This window comes from Schistocerca nitens, chromosome 1 (assembly GCF_023898315.1).
Source record: "Schistocerca nitens isolate TAMUIC-IGC-003100 chromosome 1, iqSchNite1.1, whole genome shotgun sequence".
Classification (NCBI taxonomy): Eukaryota; Metazoa; Arthropoda; class Insecta; order Orthoptera; family Acrididae; genus Schistocerca; species Schistocerca nitens.
Genome location: NC_064614.1, coordinates 598723800 through 598750124, shown reverse-complemented (window position 1 = coordinate 598750124; position 26325 = coordinate 598723800). Strand labels below are relative to the sequence as shown.

The 26325-nt window shown below is 36.6% G+C and overlaps 1 protein-coding gene across 2 annotated transcripts in view; it reads left to right on the top strand.

Annotated features, from left to right (window-relative positions):
- LOC126256298 (choline transporter-like protein 4) overlaps positions 1–26325 on the top strand; it is a 260157-nt gene that overhangs the window by 169482 nt on the left and 64350 nt on the right. For both annotated transcript variants that reach the window (XM_049955468.1, XM_049955469.1), the window contains exons 7-9: positions 418–619; positions 24751–24916; positions 25002–25258. In XM_049955468.1, the coding sequence (XP_049811425.1) occupies positions 418–619; positions 24751–24916; positions 25002–25258 (625 nt within the window). The remainder of the gene's footprint in view (positions 1–417; positions 620–24750; positions 24917–25001; positions 25259–26325) is intronic.

Below are 26325 nucleotides of genomic sequence, written 5' to 3'. Positions count from 1 at the left end.
TAGACATATGTCCAAAAGTTTTGCAATAGCCCTTTAAAGTAAATGGTTCCAGCTCCAAAATATGTATGGCTACCTTTTATAGTTACCCACTGTGAGTGTAGCTGTACTGCTGTGGTACTGTTTTTTCCATTTTTGCATTCTGTTATTAATTTATTCATTATCATCCATTTGTTAGCCTATAGTTTCCATTCTTAAGGAGAGCCTAAAGGATATTGCCACTGTCAACTGAAACCTCCAAAAATTACACTTGAGACAAACCTTTTCCAAGGTTGGCTGTTAAGAACTAGTATATCCTGTTTGTTGACATCTTTTAAATGTTATTACATGTTAACAGCTTGATCGCCAAACAACCAATACTGGCATCTGTATGAAAAAATTGAATTTTTTCTATTGTCTCATGTATTGTTTTGTGTTCAGGTGTGTATGCTTGTTATGCAAAGTATGATGAGCTACGTACTAAGGCTCCTGAAGAAAGCTCCTCAGCCGTCCTTGCAAACAAAGACACTTGGTTGGTTCTTCTCATTTTGTCATCTATTATGTTGGTGATTGTACTGCTCATTCTTTTGTTTTTGCGCAAAAGAATAAATATAGCAGTTGGCTTAATCCGAGAAGCAAGTCGGTAAGTTCTAAACATTTTCTCTTATCCTATTTGCCATCAACTGTAATTGTATTACTACAATATAACTACATAAAATTCAGATACTTTCTAAGATATTATTTAAAACTTGAAGGAAATCACATTTCTCTCAGCAGAGAATGAGTAACTTTTATTTTACTAATACTTCAGTAATATTCCAAGTGTATCATTTCACAATAGTAATAACAACAACAATAATAATAATATTTATTAATACTTTGATTGTTTTTTACAGTGATAAAGATAGTTTACTTCTATAATGGTACACAGTATACACAAAATGTAGATACTGTAACATGGAAACAAATTTTTATTTCAGTTGTGTACAAAAACAATAAAAATCACATATTCTAAAACTTCCTTATATTTTGTCATGTATAGAGTTTTTACACACACAAGGGCATACACATAAATTTGTGCAAACAGAGGTAATATTCTAAAATCATCATTTTTTAGTTCAAAAAACTTTAGCGGTTCCTCTTGATTACTTAAAAAAACTTCAGTTGATTAATACTCCTCAATTTGAGGAAACTGGCTAATAATCTGTAAACACGGTTACTGAATTTATGCCTTAAATAACACTGTTTGCTTAAAAAACTTCATGTCTGGTCATGTTGGTGAATTTATTGCATTCTTTTCTTTGCTTCTATTTTTTAAAGTTGACTGGAATAATTAAAGTTGAGTAACAGGTTTTTAAAGCTACATTTTTGGGTTGTTTGGGTGAAGTGTAACCCAGGCTGATATGCGACAAAATGAATGTGGGAAACCTACGATCACAGTGCCCAGTGCAATGGACTGTTAACAGCCTAGGTTTGAACAAAGATGACAACATGTTGTGCTTTGTTGCACTTCACAGAGTTTGGAATAACCCAGTTTTCTGAAGTGGAGGATTTTCCTTGTTCATTTTTCGTGCTTATTTTTCCTAATTTGTAGTGCCTAATAAGTATTTTCACCTTTCAATTGATGCATTTGGTTCCATATAGTACAGATGAATACATCTATGGTATAACAAGGCAGTGATCTTCAGAGACTACTAGAAGCACTCTGTCATTCTAAAACTGAATGTTATTTCAGCAAGCTGTGATGGGGCTTCTTTGATCACAGACAAATGGTAAACTAACATTGTGATTATGTAACAATATTATGAAAAGGAAAGTTGCTACTCACCATACAGCAGAGATGCTGAGTCGCAGACAGGCACAACAAAAAATCTGTCACAAATAAAGCTTTCGGCCCATAAGGCCTTCTTCAAAAACAGACAACAGACATACACACACTCACGCAAACACAACTCACACACACATGGCTGCAGTCTCAGGCAACAGTAGCTACACTGCGAGCAGCAGCACCAGTGTATGATGGGAGTGGTGACTAGATGGGGGTAAGGAGGAGGGTGGGGTGGGGAGGGGGAGGGATAGTAGGGTAGGGGTGCAGACAGTGCAGTGCTGCTGGGGAGGGCACAGGGAGGAGTTGGAGAGGTTGTCTATGTGCAGTTGGGAGGTTAGATGGAGGGAAGTGGAGAGGTGGGGAGAGGGGGTAGCCCTCCATACACATGCCCTTCACACTGATATCCCTGAAAATAGTAGAAGAAAATACCACAAATGAAAATTGTGACTTACATATTAAGCTAGTACTGCTGAAATATCCCATATTCCAGGATGTCATGCTGTGGAGCACATGTCCCTAATGCTAAGCACAACTGTACTCTAATATCCCCTGAAACGATAACCAACTGGCTGTTTCTTTCAGCAGTTCAAGAACAGAATGCTGCTACAGTAATCAGTTTAGAGTAATCCTATGTTGTTGTTGTTGTTGTGGTCTTCAGTCCAGAGACTAGTTTGATGCAGCTCTCCATGCTACTCTATCCTGTGCTAGCTTCTTCATCTCCCAGTACTTACTGCAACCTACATACTTCTGAATCTGCTTAGTGTATTCATCTCTTGGTCTCTGTCTACAAATTTTACCCAGCACGCTGCCCTCCAATACTAAACTGGTGATCCCTTGATGCCTCAGAACATGTCCTACCAACCGATCCCTTCTTCTAGTCAAGTTGTACCACAACTTTCTCTTCTCCCCAATTCTATTCAATACCTCCTCATTAGTTATGTGATCTACCCATCTAATCTTCAGCATTATTCTGTAGCACCACATTTCAAAACCTTCTCTTCTCTTCTTGTCTAAACTATTTATTGTCCACGTTTCACTTCCATACATAGCTACACTCCATACAAATACTTTCAAAAACGACTTCCTGACACTTAAACCTATACTCAATGTTAACAAATTTGTCTTCTTCACAAACACTTTCCTTGCTATTGCCAGTCTACATTTTATATCCTCTCTACTTCGACCATCATCAGTTCTTATGCTCCCCAAATAGCAAAACTCATCTACTACTTTAAGTGGCTCATTTCCTAATCTAATTCCCTCAGCATCACCCGAATTAATTCAACTACAGTCCTTTATCCTCATTTTGCTTTTTTTTTATGTTCATATTATAACCTCCTTTCACGACACTGTCTATTCCATTCAGCTGCTCTTCCAGGTCCTTTGCTGTCTCTGACACTTACAATGTCATTGGCGAACCTCAATGTTTTCATTTCTTCTCCATGGATTTCAATTCCTACTCCAAATTTTTCTTTTGTTTCTTTTACTGCTTGCTCAATATACAGATTGTACAACATCGGGGATAGGCTACAACCCTGTCTCACTCCCTTCCTGACCACTACTTCCCTTTCATGCCCCTCAACTCTTATAACTGTCATCTCGTTTCTGTGCAAATTGTAAATAGCCTTTTGCTCCCTGTATTTTACCCCTGCCACCTTCACAGTTTGAAAGGGAGTATTCCAGTCAACATTGTCAAAAGCTTTCTTTAAGTCTACAAATGCTAGAAACATAGGTTTGCCTTTCCTTAATCTATCTCCTAAGATAAGTCATAGGGTCAGTATTGCCTCACTTGGTCCAAAATTTCTACGGAATCCAAACTGATCTTAGCATTAGTATTTTGCAGCCGTGACTTATTAAACTGATAGTTCAGTAATTTTCACATATGTCAACACCTGCTTTCTTTGGGATTGGAATTATTATATTCTTCTCGGAGTCTGAAGGTATTTCGCCTGTCTCATACATCTTGCTCACCAGACAGTAGAATTTTGTCAGGGCTTGCTCTCCCAAGGCTGTCAGTAGTTCTAATGGAATGTTGTCTACTCCCGGGGCCTTGTTTTGACTCAGGTCTTTCAGTGCTCTGTCAAACTCTTCATGCAGTATCAAATCTCCCATCTCATCTTCATCTACATCCTCTTCCATTTCCATGATATTGTCCTCGAGTACATCGCCCTTGTATAGATCCTCTATATACTTCTTCCGCCCTTCTGCTTTCGCTTCTTTGCTAAGAACAAGTGGTTCTCTTTTGTCCAAAGGTCTCTTTAATTTTCCTGTAGGCAGTATCTATCTTACCCCTAGTGAGATATGCCTCTACATCCTTACATTTGTCCTCTAGCCATCCCTGCTTAGCCATTTTGCATTTCCTGTCGATCTCAATTTTGAGCCATTTGTATTCCTTTTTGCCTGCTTCATTTACTGCATTTTTATATTTTCTCCTTCCATCAATTACATTCAATATATCTTCTGTTACCCACAGATCTCTACTAGCCCTCGTCTTTTTACCTGCTTGATCCTCTGCTGCTTTCACTATTTCATCCCTCAAAGCTAACCATTCTTCTTCTGCTGTATTTCTTTCCACCATTGCTGTCTATTGTTCCCTGATGCTCTCTGTGAAACTCTCTACTACCTCCGGTTCTGTCAGTTTATCCAGCTCCCATCTCCTGAAATTCCCACCTTTTTGCAGTTTCTTCAGTTTTAAACTACAGTTCATAACCAATAGATTGTGGTCAGAGTCCATATCTGCCCCTGGAAGTGTCTTACAATTTAAAACCTGGTTCCTAAATCTCTGTCTTACCATTATATAATCTATCTGAAACCTTCCTCTCAATTCCTATAGAATGAAGTAAAGACATACAACTCCTTCGGCCTGTTGCTAAATTAGGCCACTTCTAATTGTCAAAAACACCCTATATGTTAAATATTGTTCCTGTTGCATAACAAAGTGACTTACTTGTAAGGAGTTCTATCAAACACATCACTTTATCAATAATATATCTTCTCTTCTGAAACACATATTGTAGAATAATGTGATAGAATGTTTGGCCAGTACTAATCCTCATAATGAAAATTCCAAGCATGGGTACTGCTGATTGGTCCATATGGAAGTACAATAAACTATCCTAGCTTTTGGAACTACTATTTCCCTTCAGAGTTAGTAATGAGGGATAGGTTAGGGAAGGTTTGACAAAAAGAAGCAGGTCACTGAGAGCCCAGCATGAAACAAAGTCCTTTGTAATTTTATGTGTGCCCATCAGCAATATTAAGAATTTTGCCTTTTGATGGTAGGTGCTGGCCAGATTTTCTGCCCATCAATTTTCGTGACTGAATTTTTCTTTTGATACAATTAAAAGCTGTCATTGAAAAGGCTGCTGTTCCTTATTTCATATGCAACAATATGATCCTGTGTCTCAAAGCAACTAAGAAATAATAAATTTCTACAAATCTAGCTAACCTGTGAAGTTTTCATATTATGTGCTTGTCTCCACAGTATCTTGTTCAGTACTAGCCTGCTTTGTTTCTGACAGAAGATACAGATATGATGTCACAACAAATCTTCTGCATATAATGCTGTTTATAGAAAAACTCTTTTGCTTTGAAGGAACCATTGTTGTTTTCCTTTCTGTGCATGTACCGGGTGATTATAATTAAAGTGCGACTACTCACAGAGGTCCAGTGTGGGCTATAACCATTGTTAGATAGCGTAATATTTTTAGATATTCTAATGTGTTAATGTGGAACTGATTTATGCTGGAAAAAAACATTAGTTCCATTTTTGGCCACCAGGTGCAAATCTGACACTGTGAATGCAAGAGAGACATATAGAAATATTTCCTTATGTAATGGATGAGAAATAGGGTGTGAGCAGTGAAGGTCAAAAAGGACTTAAGACATAATGTTGATTTTAATATCAACCACCGATTACACAATTTGCTCAATAACAACATTGGAGAAGTTGATGAGATGCTGCATCTGGAAAACAATGAAAACAACAGTTTTTCACAGCAGTTCTGGTGAAATCTGAGGAATATTTTCCCATATACTGGCCTTTGTATAGGGTAGAGACCGAACATGTCCCTGAGAAATGCATTCTTTTAGATATCTCCAGAGCCAAAAGCCACATGGACTCAGATCAGGTGATCTTGCAGGCTATGCATCTGGAAAACTTCTGGAAATAACATGTTCGTGGAAGTTCGCTGTAAACAGAGCTTTCACTGGGAAAGCGACATGAAGTGTTGCCCTATCGTGCATGAAAACAGTGGTTTTCACACAACTGTGCTCTTCCAAAGCAGGAATCACATGCTGTGGAATGAGATCTCAATAATCTGCAGATGTCATGGTAGACCTTGCAGGCCCTCTTGGTGTATTTTCTTCAAAGGAGAATGAACCAAGTATATAGTTGCTTGTAAATTCACACTACAAAGTCCAATGTGGTGAATGCAATGACTCTTCATGCACAACAAACAGTTTAACAGTACCCTGATTTTGGCAGTTCTCTGTATCCACTGCACCCTGTAGTGTAAAATGTGCCTCATCAATCCGTAGAATATTGCCCGGACACACGTCTCCATTTTTTATCCTTACCAGAAACCAAAGAGCAAATTCAAAACATTGTGGCAAGCCATGAGATGTCAGTTGTGCAGTGTTTGCATCTTGTATACCAGAAACCAAAGAGCAAATTCAAAACATTGTGGCAAGCCATGAGATGTCAGTTGTGCAGTGTTTGCATCTTGTATTGGTACCAGTGTAAAATAGACCGCAAAACTTTCCATACTGTTTGGCCATGGGATTGACAAATCTTGTGACACTGCATGAGCACTAGCATTACCTGGGCCACATGCTGCATGATCGGTTACAACAACAGCAACCTCATCAATAACTTCCACCAGGATAGAGTGTCTTCCTCTTTCAGGTGCCACACCATGCTCATTATGTTTTGGAATTTCATTATCATCTTTAAACTATTTAACGACATCGGGCCTCTCCTCAGACCTTTCAGTCAGCAATATTCTCTCAATGCAGCATTGTAATAGCTGCTGTTCATATAAAACAGTGCACAGACATGCATGCTAATTACAGCAATGGGATTCACAAGAACTGCTCGAATGTGCAACTACTGTCCTATATGCATGTAGTAAATCATCGCATCGTTGATTGTTGTGTCTGTTCAAAGTTTCCTGGCATATCTGCAAGGGCATCAGCAGCAACAGCAATTCTAATAATGAAGTCTTCTTCTGTTTCCACAATGGTTTCATTCACCACCTGTTTCATATGCCCCCAGAAGGAGAAGTCCAGACACGGGAGCTCAGGTGACCTGGGTGGCCGGGCCACAAGGCCATCTCAGACTGTCCGTAAATTCCCACAGGTGGCTCTCGGATGATTCCTCATAGCAATGCTGAAATGGGCTGGTGCTCCATCATGCTGGAAGTACATCCTTTATCCAACATTCACAGGTACATCCTGCAGCAGTTATGGCAACTCATGTTCCAATAAGACCCAATATCTTCATCAGTTAAGGTGGAATCAACCTGTCACCTAGAATGCCAACCCACACATCAATATTGATTCACAGTTGATGACCATGAGGTCAGGTACCTGATGTATTCACATGTCATGTGCCCAGACATGTGACTTATGGATATTTGAATGTCAGTACACATTCCCATTTAGCAGCACGAGCAAAATGTTCCATAACATTACAAGTTAACCTTCAAACCATATGTATCTTATCTAACTTTGATATTCTTACCTACTGTGTCAATTTGAATGAATAGTTTTGGAACACCCTGTGTTTAATGTCATCTAAAAACACAAACTACATATTATTTTCACGCAGATGTGGGAGGGGGGTGGGAGGGAAGGAAAGTTTCTTTGGCTTCACTCAATGATGTATATTTGAACATCAAACGTTTTACTAATCTCAGTCTTCACATAAACAAATGCTATCAAGTAAGGCTCTTCACATCTCCCAATGTTAGGAACAAAGTAGATTTACATATAAGGTAAGGTTGGCTTGATAACCTTGTCCTTTCTCAATATGAATTTCAACATGTGTCTTATCCTCTTCATGTCCAATATGAACATTAATTAACAATATTTCAACAGTCCTTCTTTTCTTTCACTACAATAGTCAAAGTTATAAAACAGCACATAATACATAAACACTCCTTGTTCTTTCACTAAGGCTTCCATGGCGCGACTGGCAAACACTTGTCGGTGCCGTTTGACCGCCACATCTAATAGTCGTCTCACGATAAACTTCAAACCTGCGTACACAGACAGGTGATGCACAGTAAATAGGCTCTCTCACACTTATATTTAAAATATTGTGTGTTTTAGATGGTAGAAGGCCGAGTGGTTCTAGATTTTACATGGAAATTCTCAAAACACTACACACTGTCTACAGTTGAACCAATGGTGACAGTGTCATCAAAAATCAATATCGTTACTAGTGTCACTGTCATACCAAAGCCAGTTGTTTAAGTAATTAACATCTATATGTAAGCATCCTGGTATGTTTGCAAATACCTCAGCAAACTCTGATGAGTTGACATTGTCACCCCTTTCTTTATTCAGTGTGAAAACTGTCGGTGGACCCACAAATGATGGCCATAGATTTTTCAAAATTTCATGCTTGTTGACTTAGCAACACGATCTGACACAGATCAAATGCCTCTTACATTTATAGATTTCAAAAGTATTATAATACCATTTGTCTCTCTTCTTCAACAAACTTACTCAATAGCTGTCCCTTATACACACACTTAATGTTTTCCAGAACTCCTTGGTGTAGTGTCAGAAACAGTGCAATAACAATAAATGGTAAAAATTACAAGTTGATGACTCCATGAACTAGTTCTCCTACATCCTGATGTGACAGAGCATTACAGCCAGCAATACTGGATTTATCAGGATTGTAAAGTTGATCTGGTGTCAACTCGTGAAAAGAAACAAAATTTTTGAATTCCTTTTTGAAAATTTCAGTTGCCATTGCATCTGCTGGAAGTCACTGTTAGCTAATGTGTCCCTTGTCAAACTTTCAATCTTTGTAACCAACCCTGGCTTGTCATGAAATTAGGGTCACTGTTATAAAGCTTCTTGTTTAAACTTATCATTGTTTCCTGAATTACTGGGCCAGAAGCCAGAATGATACTCATCCATGTTACACTAGACAGCATGAGAAGTGTCATCTACCAATTGATTTTTTGCTTTTTTGCATGTCCTATGACTCTCTAAACTGTCCTTTGTTATCATTTTGAAATGAAGGTATTCAATTTCTTATTGGCTATTCTTTCAGTCTGATATCACTAAATTGGCAAAAGCATGTTCAGCAGCAATATTTTTTAGTGATTCTCATTTATGTGTCTGATGCAGTACATCCAATTTTTTGCCCTTGGATGTTACCAGCAGATGATAAAGCAAGTGTACTTATCAAAATTCCTAGGCGTATACGTGGACAGTAGGCTGAACTGGGAACATCACGTTCTACAAACACTAAAACGGCTGACGTCAGCAACATTTGCTTTACGAATTTTGTCACGCTTCAACGACATTACCATCTCAAAGTCAGCTTACTTTGGCTATTTTCATTCAGTCATGTGTTATGGCATCATCTTCTGGGGCAATACACCTGCCGCAAAGAAAATCCTCACAGCACAAAAAAGGGCAATAAGAATCATTTGTGGTGTACCCCCACGAACCTCATGTCGAAATCTGTTTAAACGACTTGAAATACTGACAGCAACATCTCAGTACATATATTCACTGATGTGCTTCATAATAAATAACCCCACTCTGTATGAAACGAATTGCCTACATCATGAACATAACACCAGAAGAAAAGAGGATTTCCACTGTGAGTTAAAGAGCTTGACACTTATTCAGAAAGGGGGAAAGTACGCTGGAACGAAAATTTTCAATTCCCTACCCAACAGCATCAAAAGTATAAGGAGTAGTACATCAGTATTTAAACGTAGCTTGAAAAATTATTTACTTGAGACCTCACTTTATTCACTAGAGGAATTCTTTCAGAGAAATAAGTAAAACCCAGATTGGAAAGATGTTTTTAAATTTTTTGACACTGTTTACTGTTAAACTAATGTAATAATGCCCTAATGTAAAAATTCCTGTTTTTCTCATTTCCATTTTTGGGTCACTTTTAAACCCAAAGTGGGAAGTTTTGATTACTGTTCAAGGTTAAAATAGATGCAATAATGCCCTAAATATGAAACTGCTATCTTCACATTTATGTTGACTAGTTTTAAGCTAATAAGTATGACTTTTGTGCACTGTTATTAATACTATAACAATGTCTTTATTCTATGTATTTTATTATGTACATTGACACGTTCCACATCTGAGTGACTTGCTCACATGTACAGATCTATGGAACAAGTATATAAATAACTAAAATCCCTTTGACACCATTTTACTCTCGCAACAAATGGTAACAGTTGGAATCTACCCCTCCCTCACATCATTTGTTGATTGTGACTGTCTTCATGGTACACTTTTAATAAGCTTTGAGAGGAGTAAGATTTACAATAAACTTTTTACTTATCTTCTTTTCTCATAGTTAGCTCCAGCTCTCCATGTCTAGGGGCTGATTCTTGAAGCTAAAATTTTCAAATTTTAGTATCTCATGGTTTCAATTGACATAATTAATCCTGAAGAATTGCCTGCACTGTATTTTTTGTTTTCACAAATATTTTATTCTCTCACATTTTTCTTTATAAAACTGTCTTTTAAATTGTCACATTAACTAAGCCAAAATTACATTGTTATTACAAAAACATGTCCCATCACACCAAAGGTATGCCTGCTACTACCTCACTGTGCATTATTAACAATATTCCAAAAGGTTTACACTTTTTCTGACAAATTAATTTATATTAATTTATATTATTATTTTATAAATTAATCCAGAAGTAAACATAATAAACAATACTAAAATGTATAATTAATCATATAAATTTTAAGTGTGGCAAATATTTCGTAAATTAAAAAAAAAATAGTAATAATAATAATTTTAACTGTATATACAGAGCTAGTACATACCAATTGTAACAACAAAAGTAGAGTAATTCCTTTTTATGGATTATAACTTGAATTTTTAGGAAAACAGCTGAGACACCTTTTTAAAAAGTCAAAAATATTTCTGGTATCGACTACTTCTGTTGGGGGAAAGTAACATTAGAGGAGGGTGTCCATTTACAGTATCCCCCCTCACAAAATTTGGAAACATTGTGTTTACAATATTTTGTGACAGACTATAAGTTTTGCCAAAAAGTGTACAAAATGATGCTAAAAGATATAATACAGCTGTAGGGTATACAAGTATCTGATACAAAACATATTACATAAAGCATAAGAAAATTGTCTACTACACAAGTCATAATTTCTACATGGCATGGCATTCAGATTTTCAGATCTGTGGTATATTCTGTCACAAGACAGGGTTACTTGACAGCTGGTACACTGAGGTTAGAAGAAGCCTTATTTTTGTGTCATTAACAAAATCTTTCCAAGCTTGTGATGTAAACTAGAACCATTGTAGATAAAATTGCTTTAGGAATACCCACCTGATGAAAATATGTGTTTTCAAACTTAGATATGATTTGCTTACTGGTAGCTTTCTTAAGAGGAAACAGCTTTATGAACTTCAATAATACATCAACCACCACAAAAACATAACAAAATCCATTCTTAGACTTAGGCAAAGGTCCATTAATGCCCAGACATGAGATCTAGGTTACTATTAGACAGTATGTTTTGCACTTGGCCTCTACTTGTTTGTCACTTACTTTCACTCTTTGACATCTGTCACAGCTGGCAATTTTCTTCTTGACTCTCCGTCATGTGTTATAAAAATTGATGTTTTCCTGAATCTTTTGTGTGCATTTGAAGTAATACGAGGGTCATCCACAAAGTAAGTTCCGTTTCTATTTCTATCCGCGGCAGGGCTACGATCTCAGTTCCAAGCATGTGCAGCAGTTACTCTGACTCAAGGAGAAGACATGTACACCATTTTCAGATTGCTGCTGCCAACGTGTGCTTTGTAGTGCTTCTTTATAATGTCGGCCTTAGTTGAAAATTCCGCTGCATGTGAAATCAGATCTGTGTAAATGCAAAGAAAGTTAAACCAAAGGAAATTCATCAGCAGATATGTGAGGTTTACAGACAAAATGCTTCACTACAATAACACCATCATTTTCAACCTCCTGAAATAAATGAGCACCCAATCCAACATCACTACTGTCTGTCATAATACAAAAATGGATGGACAGATCTTATCTGATCAGTATCTGACTTTGACACAACTATCCTTTGATCTCATTGAAAGCATCCTGATTCGACTCCCAAACAGTATTCTTCTTCAAAAGTTCACATAGGCATGGAGCATTCAAAGCTTGGCTGCTACAAAATTTTCTACAAAATCCAGTTAATCCAAAAAATGATTTAAGCTGTTTTTTTGTTGCAAGGAGTAGGAAAATTAGCAATAGCATCAAGTCTCTCTTTATCAGGTGCAATTACTTTCTCAGATATAACATGTCCTAAAAATTTAACTTCTTCCACACCAAATTTACACTTACCTATTTTAAAGTCATACCTCGTGATTCTAATTTTGAAAACACTGCTCTTAACAGATCTAAATGTTGTTCCCAAGTATTTTCAGTGACTAAAATGTCATCAACATAAACAATTAATTTTGAACTCACTCAACTTACCAAGTCAGAAACCAGAGCTCTTACGAATTCAACTACAGATTCATTTAGCCTAAATGCCACCACACAGTATTGAAAACACTTACCACCAAACAAAAATGCAGTATACTTTCTAGAATTAATTTCAAGTGCCGGAGGTCAGGTCAAAACTACTCATGTATTTTACGTAATCAAATTTGTGTAACAGCTCGTCCATGTTATCAGGATGGTCATTCTCTCTGATAATACACTTATGAAGATATCTAAGAGTCCAAAACAATTCTCACTCCACCATTTCTCTTACTTACCACAACTGAAGAACGATTGTAAGCACTCCTACTTCTCTCAATGACCCCCCATATTTCCATTTTCTGAATTTCTTTCTCAACATCTTTCCTTTTTGAAAAGGCTTGAGAAAGAAAGGTTGATGATCTCTAAAGTAAAACATGCACTGATAGCCTCTCACTTTCCCTGGTCTTTCACTAAATATATTTCTAAACCCCCATAACAAATTCCTAAGTTGTTCCTTTTGTTGGTCATTAAGAGTTGTAGCTTTCCTTATCTTAGAATCTACTACACTTCTAAAATCTTGATCCTCAATCTCATCAAAATCTACATCATCATCAAACACCTGGTACACTTCTTGGTTCACGATGTTTTGAAAATAATTACAGCTTTTCCCACAGTTTGGAAATGAAGTCTCATGATTCTTGACAGAGCATAGGGGAACGATGCAGGAGGCCCACACCACCGTACTAGTCAAGGTCCTAATGGAGGTGGTTTGATGTTGCCTTTCTCTGACCATAATGGGGATGAATGATGATGAAGATGACATGACAACACCCAGTCATCTTTGGACAGGTGAAAATCCCTGATCCCGCCAGGAATCAAACCCGGGACCCCATGCTCGGGAAGCGAGAATGCAACTGAGAGACCACGAGCAGTGGACTGCTCACAGTTTAAAATACAGAAATTAGTTTTCACATAAGTATTACTTTTTGATTCCAAAATAAAAAATTCTTTACCATTCCATCCAAAACAAGCCTCAACTATCACTATCCAATCCATAACAAGAACTATATTTTCTTCCAGACTAGGGATCACTAAGCATCCATGTTCAAAGGTTTTGTCTTCTATACTAAATGTTAAAAGTACCTGAGATTTTACCAATTTGCTTTGCTTACCTGTAGCTCCTGTTATCTTTACACCTACAATGGGCATTTCCACAAAATTCTTACTATACTTAATTTTGTCTCTAAATTGTTCGGACATACCAGAAATTGAGCTTCCTGTATCATTCAAACAATTCGCTTCCCTCTGATCAATCTTAATTTTAATGTAAGGACATCCAATATCTGAATCATCTTCTCTGTTGTTAGACACTTCACACAAGAGATCATTTTCAATTTCATCAAATTCTACATCCACACTGTCTTTACAGGATTTTATCAACTTTACTGGTATCATAGCATTATTTTGGTTACTCATGTTGTCAGGTAAAGATTGAACACAACAAATGGATTCCATGACACAACTAACATCATTTGTTACAGGAGGAACACAAAATATATTCCTGACAATATATTCCTTCACTTCAGTTCCACCAATTTGGATACAAATTCTGACTAACCATAGCTAACTTATTCCAGAATGCACATTTATCTATGTTCTCAACAATCTGGTTCCAAACAAACTTCAAAAAGTTTCACCTTTATTCTCTAAGCTCACAGATAACTCACTTTTGCTGTCTGGATCATTACTCTGAATGATATTAATGAAAAACTGTTTTAACTGGGCTGGTTATCCATGACTCTCACTTACATCATCACATACGTCACTTACCTTACCTTTATTATCAACATCATTCACAAGCAACTCTGAAATTTCATTATTCTTAAACTCCACAAATACCTGATACTCATCATAATCATATTCCTCCAAAATTACTTCATCAACAACATCATTAACAATACAAGTTTCATGTACATCAAAGTCACTTACCTCACCTACATCCATTTGCAATAAGCCACCAGTCTCAGACTTAACAACCTCAGTGATTTCACAGCTCTTATTCACATCTGCATCAAAAGTCATCTGATTTTCATACACCATTTTCTGACCAAGAGAAAAATCATTAGTACATCCTACACCAAAATTCTCACTACTCTCACATTCTGATTTATGATTAGTACCTGCATCATCATAATTAAACATAGCATCCCAAAACATTTGATCAAAACATAAATGAGACATCTGATATTCCTTCTGTTCAATTTCAGATACCTGTGCCATTTCAGATACATGTGCCATATCATTAACACTGTTATTATAGCTTAATTGCAAGTTTAACTTGGGAGTCCTGTGCTTGTTGTGTTTCCTCGCCCAAAAACTGTGGTGCTTCATTAAGGCAAACTGCCGTTTTACAAGTAATTGTTTCTATAATAGTTTCTTCTATTAAATTGACCATGGTTATCCCCATTATTCCTATCCTGCTGATGTTCAAAATTTCGTTCTCTGGTGACACTTTGATCCTGATGGACTGGATCAAATCTCTGTTTCTGTAATTATTCCCATGGTGATTTCTATCATTACGATTATTATGGTACATACTTCTTTCTACTGCCCTATCCAGCCTATCAACATACCATAAAAACTGTTCAAGAGAATCGTCAGGTCTGTGTACTAAACCCCACTGCATCCTTTCTGCTAATCTCCTTTTTAATGCATCAATCAACGTCATTTTGTCAAATGGTTTGTCGAGTTGTGTTAATTTTTTAAATTGGTTCTTACAAAACCCTTTCAAGGTACCGTCGCTATTCCTATAATTAAGACCATTCAAAAATTCACTTCTAATTCTCCCCTGTTCAGCTTCAGAACAAAATTTATTTAAAAAACTTTTCACGAAACTTTGATATGTTTCCTACTGACTTAAATTTAAATTTACCCCCGATAGAGCTTTGCCTTAAATACATCTTTTAAGAAATTTAATTTTTTGATTGTCATTCATGCCTGACACAAAACTATCTCTACAGTGGTGCAGGAAATCCACTGGATGTAATTGTCTGATGGAAAACCTTTGATAGAAGTGTTGGACCTTGCAATACCATTGTTTACACTTAGATGTTGGTTCACACACATTTTCTGAACTTCTGAAATTTTTTTATCTAAAGCAGTTACATTAGTTTGCATATTGTTTTCAACATTGAAAATTTTTTCGTTTAAACTGGCAATGTTTTATTCCATTTTTTTCCATTACAGCCTTCTGTTCAATTCTGACGTCATTAACATTCTTCTATGGTCTTGCTGATTCAACAATCAACTCATTTTCCAGAACAATAAATTTATTTTATGAAACATCAGCTTTTTCATTCACACTTTTTAATCTCTCAGACAACCCATTTTTTATCTCTGAAACTTGATGGCTTTGTTGGTTCATTCGATCTTTTAGCCTATCCTTTTTACTGTTGTTTTCAGTTCTTATTTCAGTTAACTTATCATTAACTGCACTAAATTTGCTATTGTTACTTGTCTTCATTTCCTCTAGTTTTGCCAATATTAACTGCAAAATATCAGTTTTTACTATTTCCTTGCTGACTACGATCTCACTCGGCTTGGACAGGTCTCGACTGGATCCTGCAGCTTTCACTTCTACCTCACTCCTACACTCATCTCTATTCATTTTGTCAACAAGCACATGAGTCCATAAACAAATGAACTTCACAACTAGTTTGTACTTATCTTCCCTTTCTGATGCCCCTGGGTATAGTTGTTAAGTTCTCTTTCATTTGATCCAGTCCATCATTGTTGGTAGTATATCATCACTGTCAATACTATTTACTTTGTTGGGCAGCCCTTGGTCTTCTTTCTTTGTGTGATTGGAAATCCGTTCATATGTAAACTGCAAATGACACGAATTACTCTCTCTTTTTTGCAACAAACAAAACTTAAATATTATTCAACTGATTCCATACAACGCCACCACTTGTAATCTACCCCTCCCTCACATCATTTGTTGATTGTCACTGTCTTTATGCTATTCTTTTAATAAGTTTCAAGAGGTGTAAGATTTACAATAAGCTGAAATTTTCATATTTTAGGATCTCATAGTTCCAATTGACATAATTAATTCTCCCGTTTTCTCTGTATCACACTGTCTTTTGAATTTTCACATTAACAACGCCAAAATTACGTTGCGACTCCAAATTACAAAAACACATCTGATCACATCAGAGGCATGCCCATTACTACCTCACTCTGCAGTACTAACAATGTTCCAAAGGGTTACAAATTCTGTTGACAAATGAATTTCTGTTAATTTACAAGGTGTACAACTTTGCTTGCGCCATTTGCCGATAGGTGACAACAATGGTAAGTATCTGTTGAAAGAAACAGGTTGCAGATGTCAGGCCATTAGCTTGCACCTCAGTCAATATAACCTCATTCAAACATTAGTCAATTTGTGTCTGTATCATAAAGTTGTTCTTGATTAAAAATGTCAGTTTACGAGCCTAATTCTCGTCATTTGCGGGAGGTGTTACTGTTTTGTTTCAGAATGAAAAAAAACAGCAGCTGAGTTTCATCAAATGCTCTCAAGTACATACGGTAAGGATGCTATTAGTGAAAGAACATGTCGTGAGTGGTTTCAGCGCTTCAAGAACGGTGATTTTAACGTCGTAGACAAGCATAGTCGTGGAAGAGAGAATGTTTTTGAAGATGCAGAATTGGAGACATTTCTGACTGAAGACTCGCATCAGACTCAAGAACAATTGACACAATTAGTGGCAGTGACACAGCAAGCCATTTCAAAATGTCTCAAGGCTATGGGCATGATTCAGAAAGAAGGAACTTGGGTCCCGTGTGAGCTGAAACCAAAAGATGTTGAACGGCCTTTTTGTGTTTGTGAACAGTTGCTTCAGAGGCAAAATCAGAAGGGATTCCTGCAACACATTGTGACCAGGGATGAAAAATGGGTTCATTATGATAACCTTAAATGCAAAAAATCATGGGGATATCCTGGCCATTCTTTCACGTCGACGACCATACCGAATATTCACGGCTCCAAGATCATGCTCTGCATTTGGTGGGATCAGCTTGGCATTGTCTACTATGAGGTGTTAAAACCAAGTGAAATAATCACAGGTGCTCATTATCGAACACAATGTGTTTGAGCAGAGCATTAAAAGGCAAACGGCCGCAATACAGCAAGAGGCACAATAAAGTGATTTTGCAGCATGACAATGCTCGACCCCATATTGCAACAGAGGTCAAAACGCCATATTCTCCAGACATTGCTCCCTCTGACTATCACCTGTTTAGATCAATGGTGCACGGCCTGGCTGACCAACACTTCCGATCTCATGAAGAAGCCAAAAATTGGATCGATTCACGGATCGCTTCAAAAGATGAACAATTTTTTCGATGCAGGATTTGTACACTGCCTCAAAGATGGGAGAAAGTAGTGGCCAGTGATGGAAAATAGTTTGAATGATACATGTGTAACCAATTTGTTTCATTAAAGCCTCAAATGTTGAGGAAACTATGGTGGAAGCTAAGCTGTACACCTTGTATATTATTAATTTATAACTGAATCCAGAAATATACATAATAAACAATACTAAATTGTGTAATAAATATTATAAATTTTACATGTGCCAAATATTTCATAATTCAAATGTTTCTTAAAAAAAAAAAATTTAACTGCCCATACAGAGCTAGTACATATCAAGTGTAAAAACGAAAATAAATTCTTTTTATGGATTTTAGTTTGAATTATAACACATTGTGTACAAAATCATATTAAATTTTTTTTTTTAGAAGAATAGCTGAGACAATATTGATCAATTTCAAAAGTTGAAAATATTTCTGGTTTATACTATTTCTGTTGAGGAAAAGTAATGCTAGAGGAGGGTGTCCCTTTACACAATGCAGCCAGTGTAACATTGTTAGCTGACACCATGCCAGGATCCTAGTATAGTGGTTGGCTGAATTGAAATTTAGTGACTGTCACCATCAATTGTTGCCACTATTACTTTCAGAGTATCAAATGCTGTACATTTACTACATATTTAAAAGAAATCTCTACATGAACCAGAGATTAAGATTAATGAGGGTCAAATAAACAAGCTTCCTTTGTAATTTGGTGGTTTTCACTTTTCATCTTCATAATTGACAAGCCTCAAGGAAGCTAATGATCTCATTGTGAGGCATGATACTGGAGGGCAGTGCCAATCCCACTTCACTTGGAAATTACCCTACATCAAGTTCTAACTTTCCAGAAACATGGTCAAAGACCAGTGGTAGAAGCAACATGCCTTGGAAATTATACAGCATCACTTAGTAAGCCACTTCATCAGTTGTAAAAAAAGGCAGCTTTAGCAATATGCTTCTCCACTTTTAATATGCTAGACCCATAGTGTGGAAACCAACCCATGCAAAGAAAGTTGATTGTACCATACATGAAAGCTGCAGGCCGGTAACTTGCTGCCTATGATCAATGCCAGCTGAAAAATATATTACCTTGATGGTGACACATCAAAGCCAATTAGAAGGGAAGAAGATACATGCAAGTAGAAAGCCAAACTATTTCCACACAACACTCAGTTCATGGAACACAACAGTAGTATTAGATCTAGCACAGACTTAGAGGAACAAGATACTTTCTGACAGGAGGTGTATAAAATCCAACAACCACCAGTGCATCCATCAGAAGAATTTGCATCTTAATGCAAGAAGAGCTAGACCACATCTCTGAAAGAATTTCAGACTTGTGTTGCTAATTGCAATAACCCTCTGTACAATAGGCTTTCCCTTGATATTAGAAGACCTGGCACAACTATAGGCAACACAGATAGTTATGTATGCAGAGCAGAAAAAAAAACAGTTAGTAAGATCAGAGCAGGGTGTGAGATGCTGATTTCAGCAGCATTGTACAGAAAACTGTAAATTGGAAATGCTCAGTTGTGGAGGAACGGCCATAAAATGACAGCCAGTGATTAGATCAGAGAAGTGTGTGCATTTAAACTAACTTGTCCCAGCTAATAGATGTTCTGATAAAGAGTTCTGCTACTAATTAAATTAGTGAAAATAATGGTTTCAGCTAATCAGTCAGAGTTAGACAAACTTTAAATTCCTGTTCATGACTGGCAACTTTAGACATGAATTTGTGATGTTCTTTGACTACAACTTTACTACTAAATCAACTATATGAAAAGTGCTGTAATGACATTAACATCTTAAGATGATAACCTATACTACAGAAGCAGCACTGCAGTAAGATAGTCAACATGTGGTATTCTAATGTTCAGTGCTATTAATAATCAAACCAAAGGTCGCATTCTTTAATTTCTGCTAAAGTACACAGGACATGAATGAACTTTTATTCTTAAAAAAATACAGTAGATCACTATGTTTGTACTAAGACAATGGTGAAAAAGAAAACAGGAATTAAATTTTAAACCCTCATTTTTTCCCAAATCATATTTTTTAAAAGCAGATACTCAAAATTCCTGCTTCAAAAATCACAGCAGAGCACAAGCACCACAGTAGTTGCTTGTACGGCAAAACTACACTGCTGGTCACACTCAAATGCAAAAGGAGAAAATTCCACATGCTCATCACTGATCTATGGTCATTTTAAGATCAAAGTTCCATGCTGATGTATTTTGAAGAGATGGTTATCTGGAAAATTTTGTTAAATTTGATGTTCCCTACTCTGCTCTGACCTTCTTACCAGGTTGATCTCTCCACACTGTATGTTCTCTTGTTCATGATGCTCAGTGGAGGGTTGCTGGAAAGAGCTTGTATCGGCCAAGCCCAGTGGAGTGAAAATGTTTCACATCTTACTGTATATTGCTTGAACTTGGGGTTGTTTATTGTCTTTATTTGATTATTAAATATGTATTTCCATGTATGTGATGCTTCTGAAGTGATTTATAGTAATAATAATAATAATAATAATAACAACAATGTTATCAATAAATGACCTGGCAAATTTCAAGTCAACTGCTAAGGCATATTTGACTCATCACTGCTTCTATAGCCTCCACGAGTTCCTTCAGAAAGTTCACTAACAATTTGTGTCTTTATCTTAGTGATTTATCATATATATGTTACTAGAACTTTAATGATTTACCATGTAAATGTTACTGAAATACAAATATTAATCTGCCAGTACAGTACATGCTGTTTCTATGTTAAAATATCTACTCTTTATTTTTGTACAATATTTGCTCTGTACATTGTAACTCCATTTAATGTAGAAATAGTGACATTAATGCAAATTTAATATTATACTTTGTTATACATTGACTTTTCCTACTTCAGAATGCACTATTTGTGTACTATATGATTACCATGACCAATAAAACTCTACTGTTAACTTAAATATTTGCCAGCCGGTATGGCCGAGCAGTTCTGGGCGCTTCAGTCTGGAACCGTGCGACTGCTACGGTCGCAGGTTCGAATCCTGCCTCGGGCATGGATGTGTGTGATGTCCTTAGGCTAGTTAGGTTTAAGTAGTTCTAAGTTCTAGGGGACTGATGACCTCAGTTGTTAAGTTCCATAGTTCTCAGAGCCATTTTCTTAAATATTTACATGTTGTACAGATAAAATCTCATGGAGACTACCACCAGTCAATCTATTCACTCAAAAAATTAAGGATTTGACACTTAATTTGAGTGCCTCCTTCCCCACTCTCACACCTAGAGAAGTTAGAGATTTTTCATACCAACAGTATTTTTTCCATGTGGTAACCCATATGGAAACCATTTCTGGTTGAAATCACACTACTCTTAATCCTAAGGTTGCTAGGGATGTCTTCCCCCCTAGTGTTAGTTTTTTATTTATTTTTTAGTTTTTTAAATTCTGTGTACTCTTATTTTAGCACGAAGCAAATGATTACATAGGGTGCACTAAATGTAGATGGTGTGACGCACTTTCATGGGACATTTGTTTCTGTCACCATTTTATACTTAAATAAAATATTGTAAACAGTCATTGTTAAACATGTTTTTAATTTTAAGGTGCATTTCAGAAAGAAATGTTTATCTTCAAGTGCACATATTCAGTTAGTTAATTTGTGCTGTTTTCCATGTTGTCAGTGCAATATAAATTCTGAAGAAATTAAAATATTTTTTTCTGTTACTTACTTTGAAACGAGTTTACAAACAATTTCAGATATCAATTATTATAAATATATGATCACTTCTGCAGTGCCTGGAGAAACAAATCATAAGAAAATTCCAGCCTAAAAACATTACCCACCTCTTTCGGTATGCTCACTTACCCTCATGATTTCCATTATTACCAAACAGACTTACCCATTTTACAGTTTCTCTGGTCTGCAATATAAAGGCGGTGTATGGTTCATTTGACAAGTATTAGATTTGCAGATATGCAGCTATAATGATTTATATAACTCATTTCAGAGTTTTATTTTACTTCTCTTAAGGAAGATATCAAGTGTGTCAGGAGTCTAAACATCATGCTAACCATACTCAGCACATTTTCATTGTATTTTGTTCTATATGTTGTATTGGAAATGGGAGTGAGTAACTAGCTTGCTGGTCAAAAACAGTATCGAAAGGATAAATTGCTATGTACTCACCACAGAGAGGAAGCATTGTACTGCAGACAGGCATAATGAAATGATATTCCATACATATTCTGCTTTTGAATGATGCCCTTCTTCAGAAGCAGAAAATAGTAACACGTTCACAAGCACAACCCGCACACATGTGACCACTCTCATCTCTGTTTGCTAAGGCCCAAGTCAGGCTTTGTCTGCTTATGTGAATGTGTTTGTATTTTCTACTTCTGATGAAGGTCTTTGTCTAAAAGCTGAATTTGTTTTAAAATTCTTTTCATTGAGCCTGTCTTTGAATCAGTGCCTCCTATGTGTAATGAGCAGCTATCTATCCTTTCCATATTGTTGTTACTCCATACTTACTTTCCATAGCTTGATAGTCAGATAAATGCAGGAGCAGATTTACAGCAGAAGAGCAACTGATATTTCTAGATGACTTACTTTCATGCATGTGCCTTTGTGTATATCTGACTCATCTTTCTCCCTTTGAGGAGTAGAATGAATGGGGAGAAAAGATTAAAGTCAACAATAAACAAATAAATGTTATAATCATTATTTATCCACTCTGTTAATTTAAATTCCAGTTTCATCGATCTATTCAGAAGCAAATCAAATTGAACACTGTATGAATCCTCTCTCTTTCTTATTTTTTGTATCCCGAACAAACTACCTGCTTATCATCATGTCCCATGGTACATAAATGTCCTTACAATTTTAATTTTTAGATATTTTAAATAAGATATATCATTGACTTACTTCTCTTAATTAGCAGTTTACTGACACACAATATTTGCTATTGTTCATTATTGAATAAGTGTGCTCATGGTGATCAGCTCAGTCATCAGCAAAAATCTTTCTCTGATATATGAATGATAGCCTTTCCATCTCTAGCCTGAGTTCAGTAAAGCTAATCATCAATCAAAACAATATTATTTATTACTAGTTTTAAATGCTTTTGTTATGACAGAGCACTGAAAGACCTGAGTCGAAACAAGGCCCCGGGAGTAGACAACATTCCATTAGAACTACTGACGGCCTTGGGAGAGCCAACCCTGACAAAATTCTACCATCTGGAGAGCAAGATGTATGAGACAGGAGAAATACCCTCAGACTTCAAGAAGAATATAATAATTCCAATCCCAAAGAAAGCAGATGTTGACACATGTGAAAATTACCAAACTATCAGTTTAATAAGTCACAGCTGAAAAATACTAACACGAATTCTTTACAGACAAATGGAAAAACTGGTAAAGCTGACCACGGGAAAGATCAGTTTGGATTCCGTAGAAACGTTGGAACACGTGAGGCAATACTGACCTTACGACTTATCTTAGACGAAAGATTAACGAAAGGCAAATCTACAATTCTAGCATTTGTAGACTTAGAGAAAGCTTTTGACAATGTTGACTGGAATACTCCTTTCAAATCCTGAAGGTGGCAGGGGTAAAATACAGGGAGCGAAAGGCTATTTACAATTTGTAAAGAAACCAGATGGCAGTTATAAGAGTCGAGGGGCATGAGAGGGAAGCAGTGGTTGGGAAGGGAGTGAGACAGGGTTGTAGCCTCTCCCCGATGTTATTCAATCTGTATATTGAGCAAGCAGTAAAGGAAACAAAAGAAAAATTTGGAGTAGGTATTAAAATCCTTGGAGAAGAAATAAAAACTTTGAGGTTTGCCAATGACATTGTAATTCTGTCAGAGACAGCAAAGGACTTGGAAGATCAGTTGAACGGAATGGATAGTGTCTTGAAAGGAAGATATAAGATGAACATCAACAAAAGCAAAACGAGGATAATGGAATGTAGTCGAATTAGATTAGGAAATGAAACACTTAAAGTAGTAAAGGAGTTTTGCTATTTGGGGAGCAAAATAACTGATGATTGTCGAAGTAGAGAGGATATAAAATGTAGACTGGCAATGGCAAAGAAAGCGTTTCTGAAGAAGAGAAATTTGTTAACATTGAGTATAGGTTTAAGTGTCAGGAAGTCATTTCTGAAAGTATTTGTATGGAGTGTAGCTATGTATGGAAGTGAAACATGGACAATAAATAGTTTAGACAAGAAGAAAATAGAAGCTTTTGAAATGTGGTGCTACAGAATAGTGCTGAAGATTAGGTGGGTAGATCACATAACTAATGAAGAGGTCTTGAATAGAATTGGGGAGAAGAGGAGTTTGTGGCACAACATGACAAGAAGAAGGGACCGGTTGGTAGGACATGTTCTGAGGCATCAAGGGATCACAAATTTAGTATTGGAGGACAGTATGGAGGGTAAAAATCATGGAGGGAGACCAAGAGATGAATACACTAAACAGATTCAGAAGGATGTAGGTTGCAGTAATTACTGGGAGATGATGAAGCTTGCACAGGATAGAGTAGCATGGAGAGCTGCATCAAACCAGTCTCAGGACTGAAGACCACACAACAACAACATATGACATTTTACTGCTCAAAATGTAATCACCATAGTGGCCATGGAAATATTTTAATAGCAGATAAAGGCAGGCAGGAGAAAGCATGTTTCAGCTGTTTTGGTAGTAATGTTTGATTTCTTAAATGTCTTAAACATAATGTCTCTTTAGCTGTTATTATGGTAATTTATGTTTGTGAATTTTCAGGTAGTAAAACTGAATGAAATATTTAAGGCAGTTGCATGATTTTTTTTCAGAGCTGTGGCCTGTTTGAAAAGCACATTGGCATTTCCGGTACTTTCTTGGGTTCTGCAGTGCATCGTAATTGCATGGGCAATAATTGTAACAGTTCATTTGTTGTCGTGTGGTGACACAACCTACAGATTTACAAAGAGCTCTGAAATATCATGTAGCAATAATGAGGTAAGATGTCTGAAACTTGAGAACTTTCCAAAATGAAAGCATGTGTCACTGTAAAGCAAAGTAATAAAAACTAGTTTTGTTTTAGTACAATGCAGGAGACGTTTGTGACCCTTCCACTTTTAAATCAACCTGCGGAAACTGCACTGAGCAACCATTCAAGTATAAAGAATATGTGACATATTTCCATGTTGTAAATATTTTTGGATTCTTATGGGGAATGTGTTTTGTGTCTGGTTTCTCTGAAATGATACTAGCTGGTGCATTTGCAACTTGGTACTGGACCTTCAAAAAAGATGATGTTCCTTTCTTGACATCATTGTGGAGCATTGGTCGCACAGTGCGGTAAGTAATTATTATGTCATATTTGTTCTTTAGAACTTGGAGCAAAGCACCGTTAATTAATTGAAAAATATGGTGTAGAGACAAATCAGGTGCATATCATGATGCTTGAAAATTTCATTTGTTTCAATTTGACACCAAAATACAATGTAATATAGTATGTTGAAGATAGCTGCTTCTCTGAACCTATTAACATTTGTAAATACATTTTACATAATGAGACCTACACTAAAGACTCGTTCTGCCTCAGAACACAACAAGGAATGAATGAGATAAGACAAATTATGGGCATACAGGGACAGAGACAGGCAGGTATATTTTTTATTTTTATTTTTTCATCAGTCTTCTAACTGGTTTGATGCGGACTGCCACAAATTCCTCTCCTGTGCTAACCTTTTCTTCTCAGGGTAACACTTTCAACCTATGTCCTCAATTATTTGCTGGATGTATTCCAATCTCTGTCTTCCTCTACAGTTTCTGCCCTCTACAGCTCCCTCTGGTACCATGGAAGTCACTCCCTCGTGTCTTAACAGATATCCTATCATCCTGTCCCTTCTCCTTATCAGTGTTTTCCACGTGTTCCTTTCCTCTCCGATTCTGCCCAGAACCTCCTCATTCTTTACCTTATCAGTCCATCTAATGTTCAACAGGTATATATGCTGATGAAAATAACTTTGTGATTGATACATTGCAATGGTGGGAGGGCAGTGTTGCCATCATGCAGCCTGCTATGCAAGGCAAGGCTCTACATGTACCTCCAAAATAAGTTACACAATGAGCACCTACAGCTCGATGCACTGAAAAATCAATTGCAGAATTATTATAACTGCATGTGCCATATCCCTTCATACACCTTCCTCTTTTTCCATTTTTATTTTTTTTGTATCCTTGTCATTTTCATTCTAATTCTTTTCCTCCTCATTGCATTCTTAAATTAAAACCTTGACTGAACAGGAATCATAAATTTGTGCTTTCTTTGAGCTTAACCAATGTGTTAACATTTAGGCTGTAGGTACTGCTTTTCATACTGAGGCTACTGCAGTCTTCTTTAGCGTAACTCTACACACTAA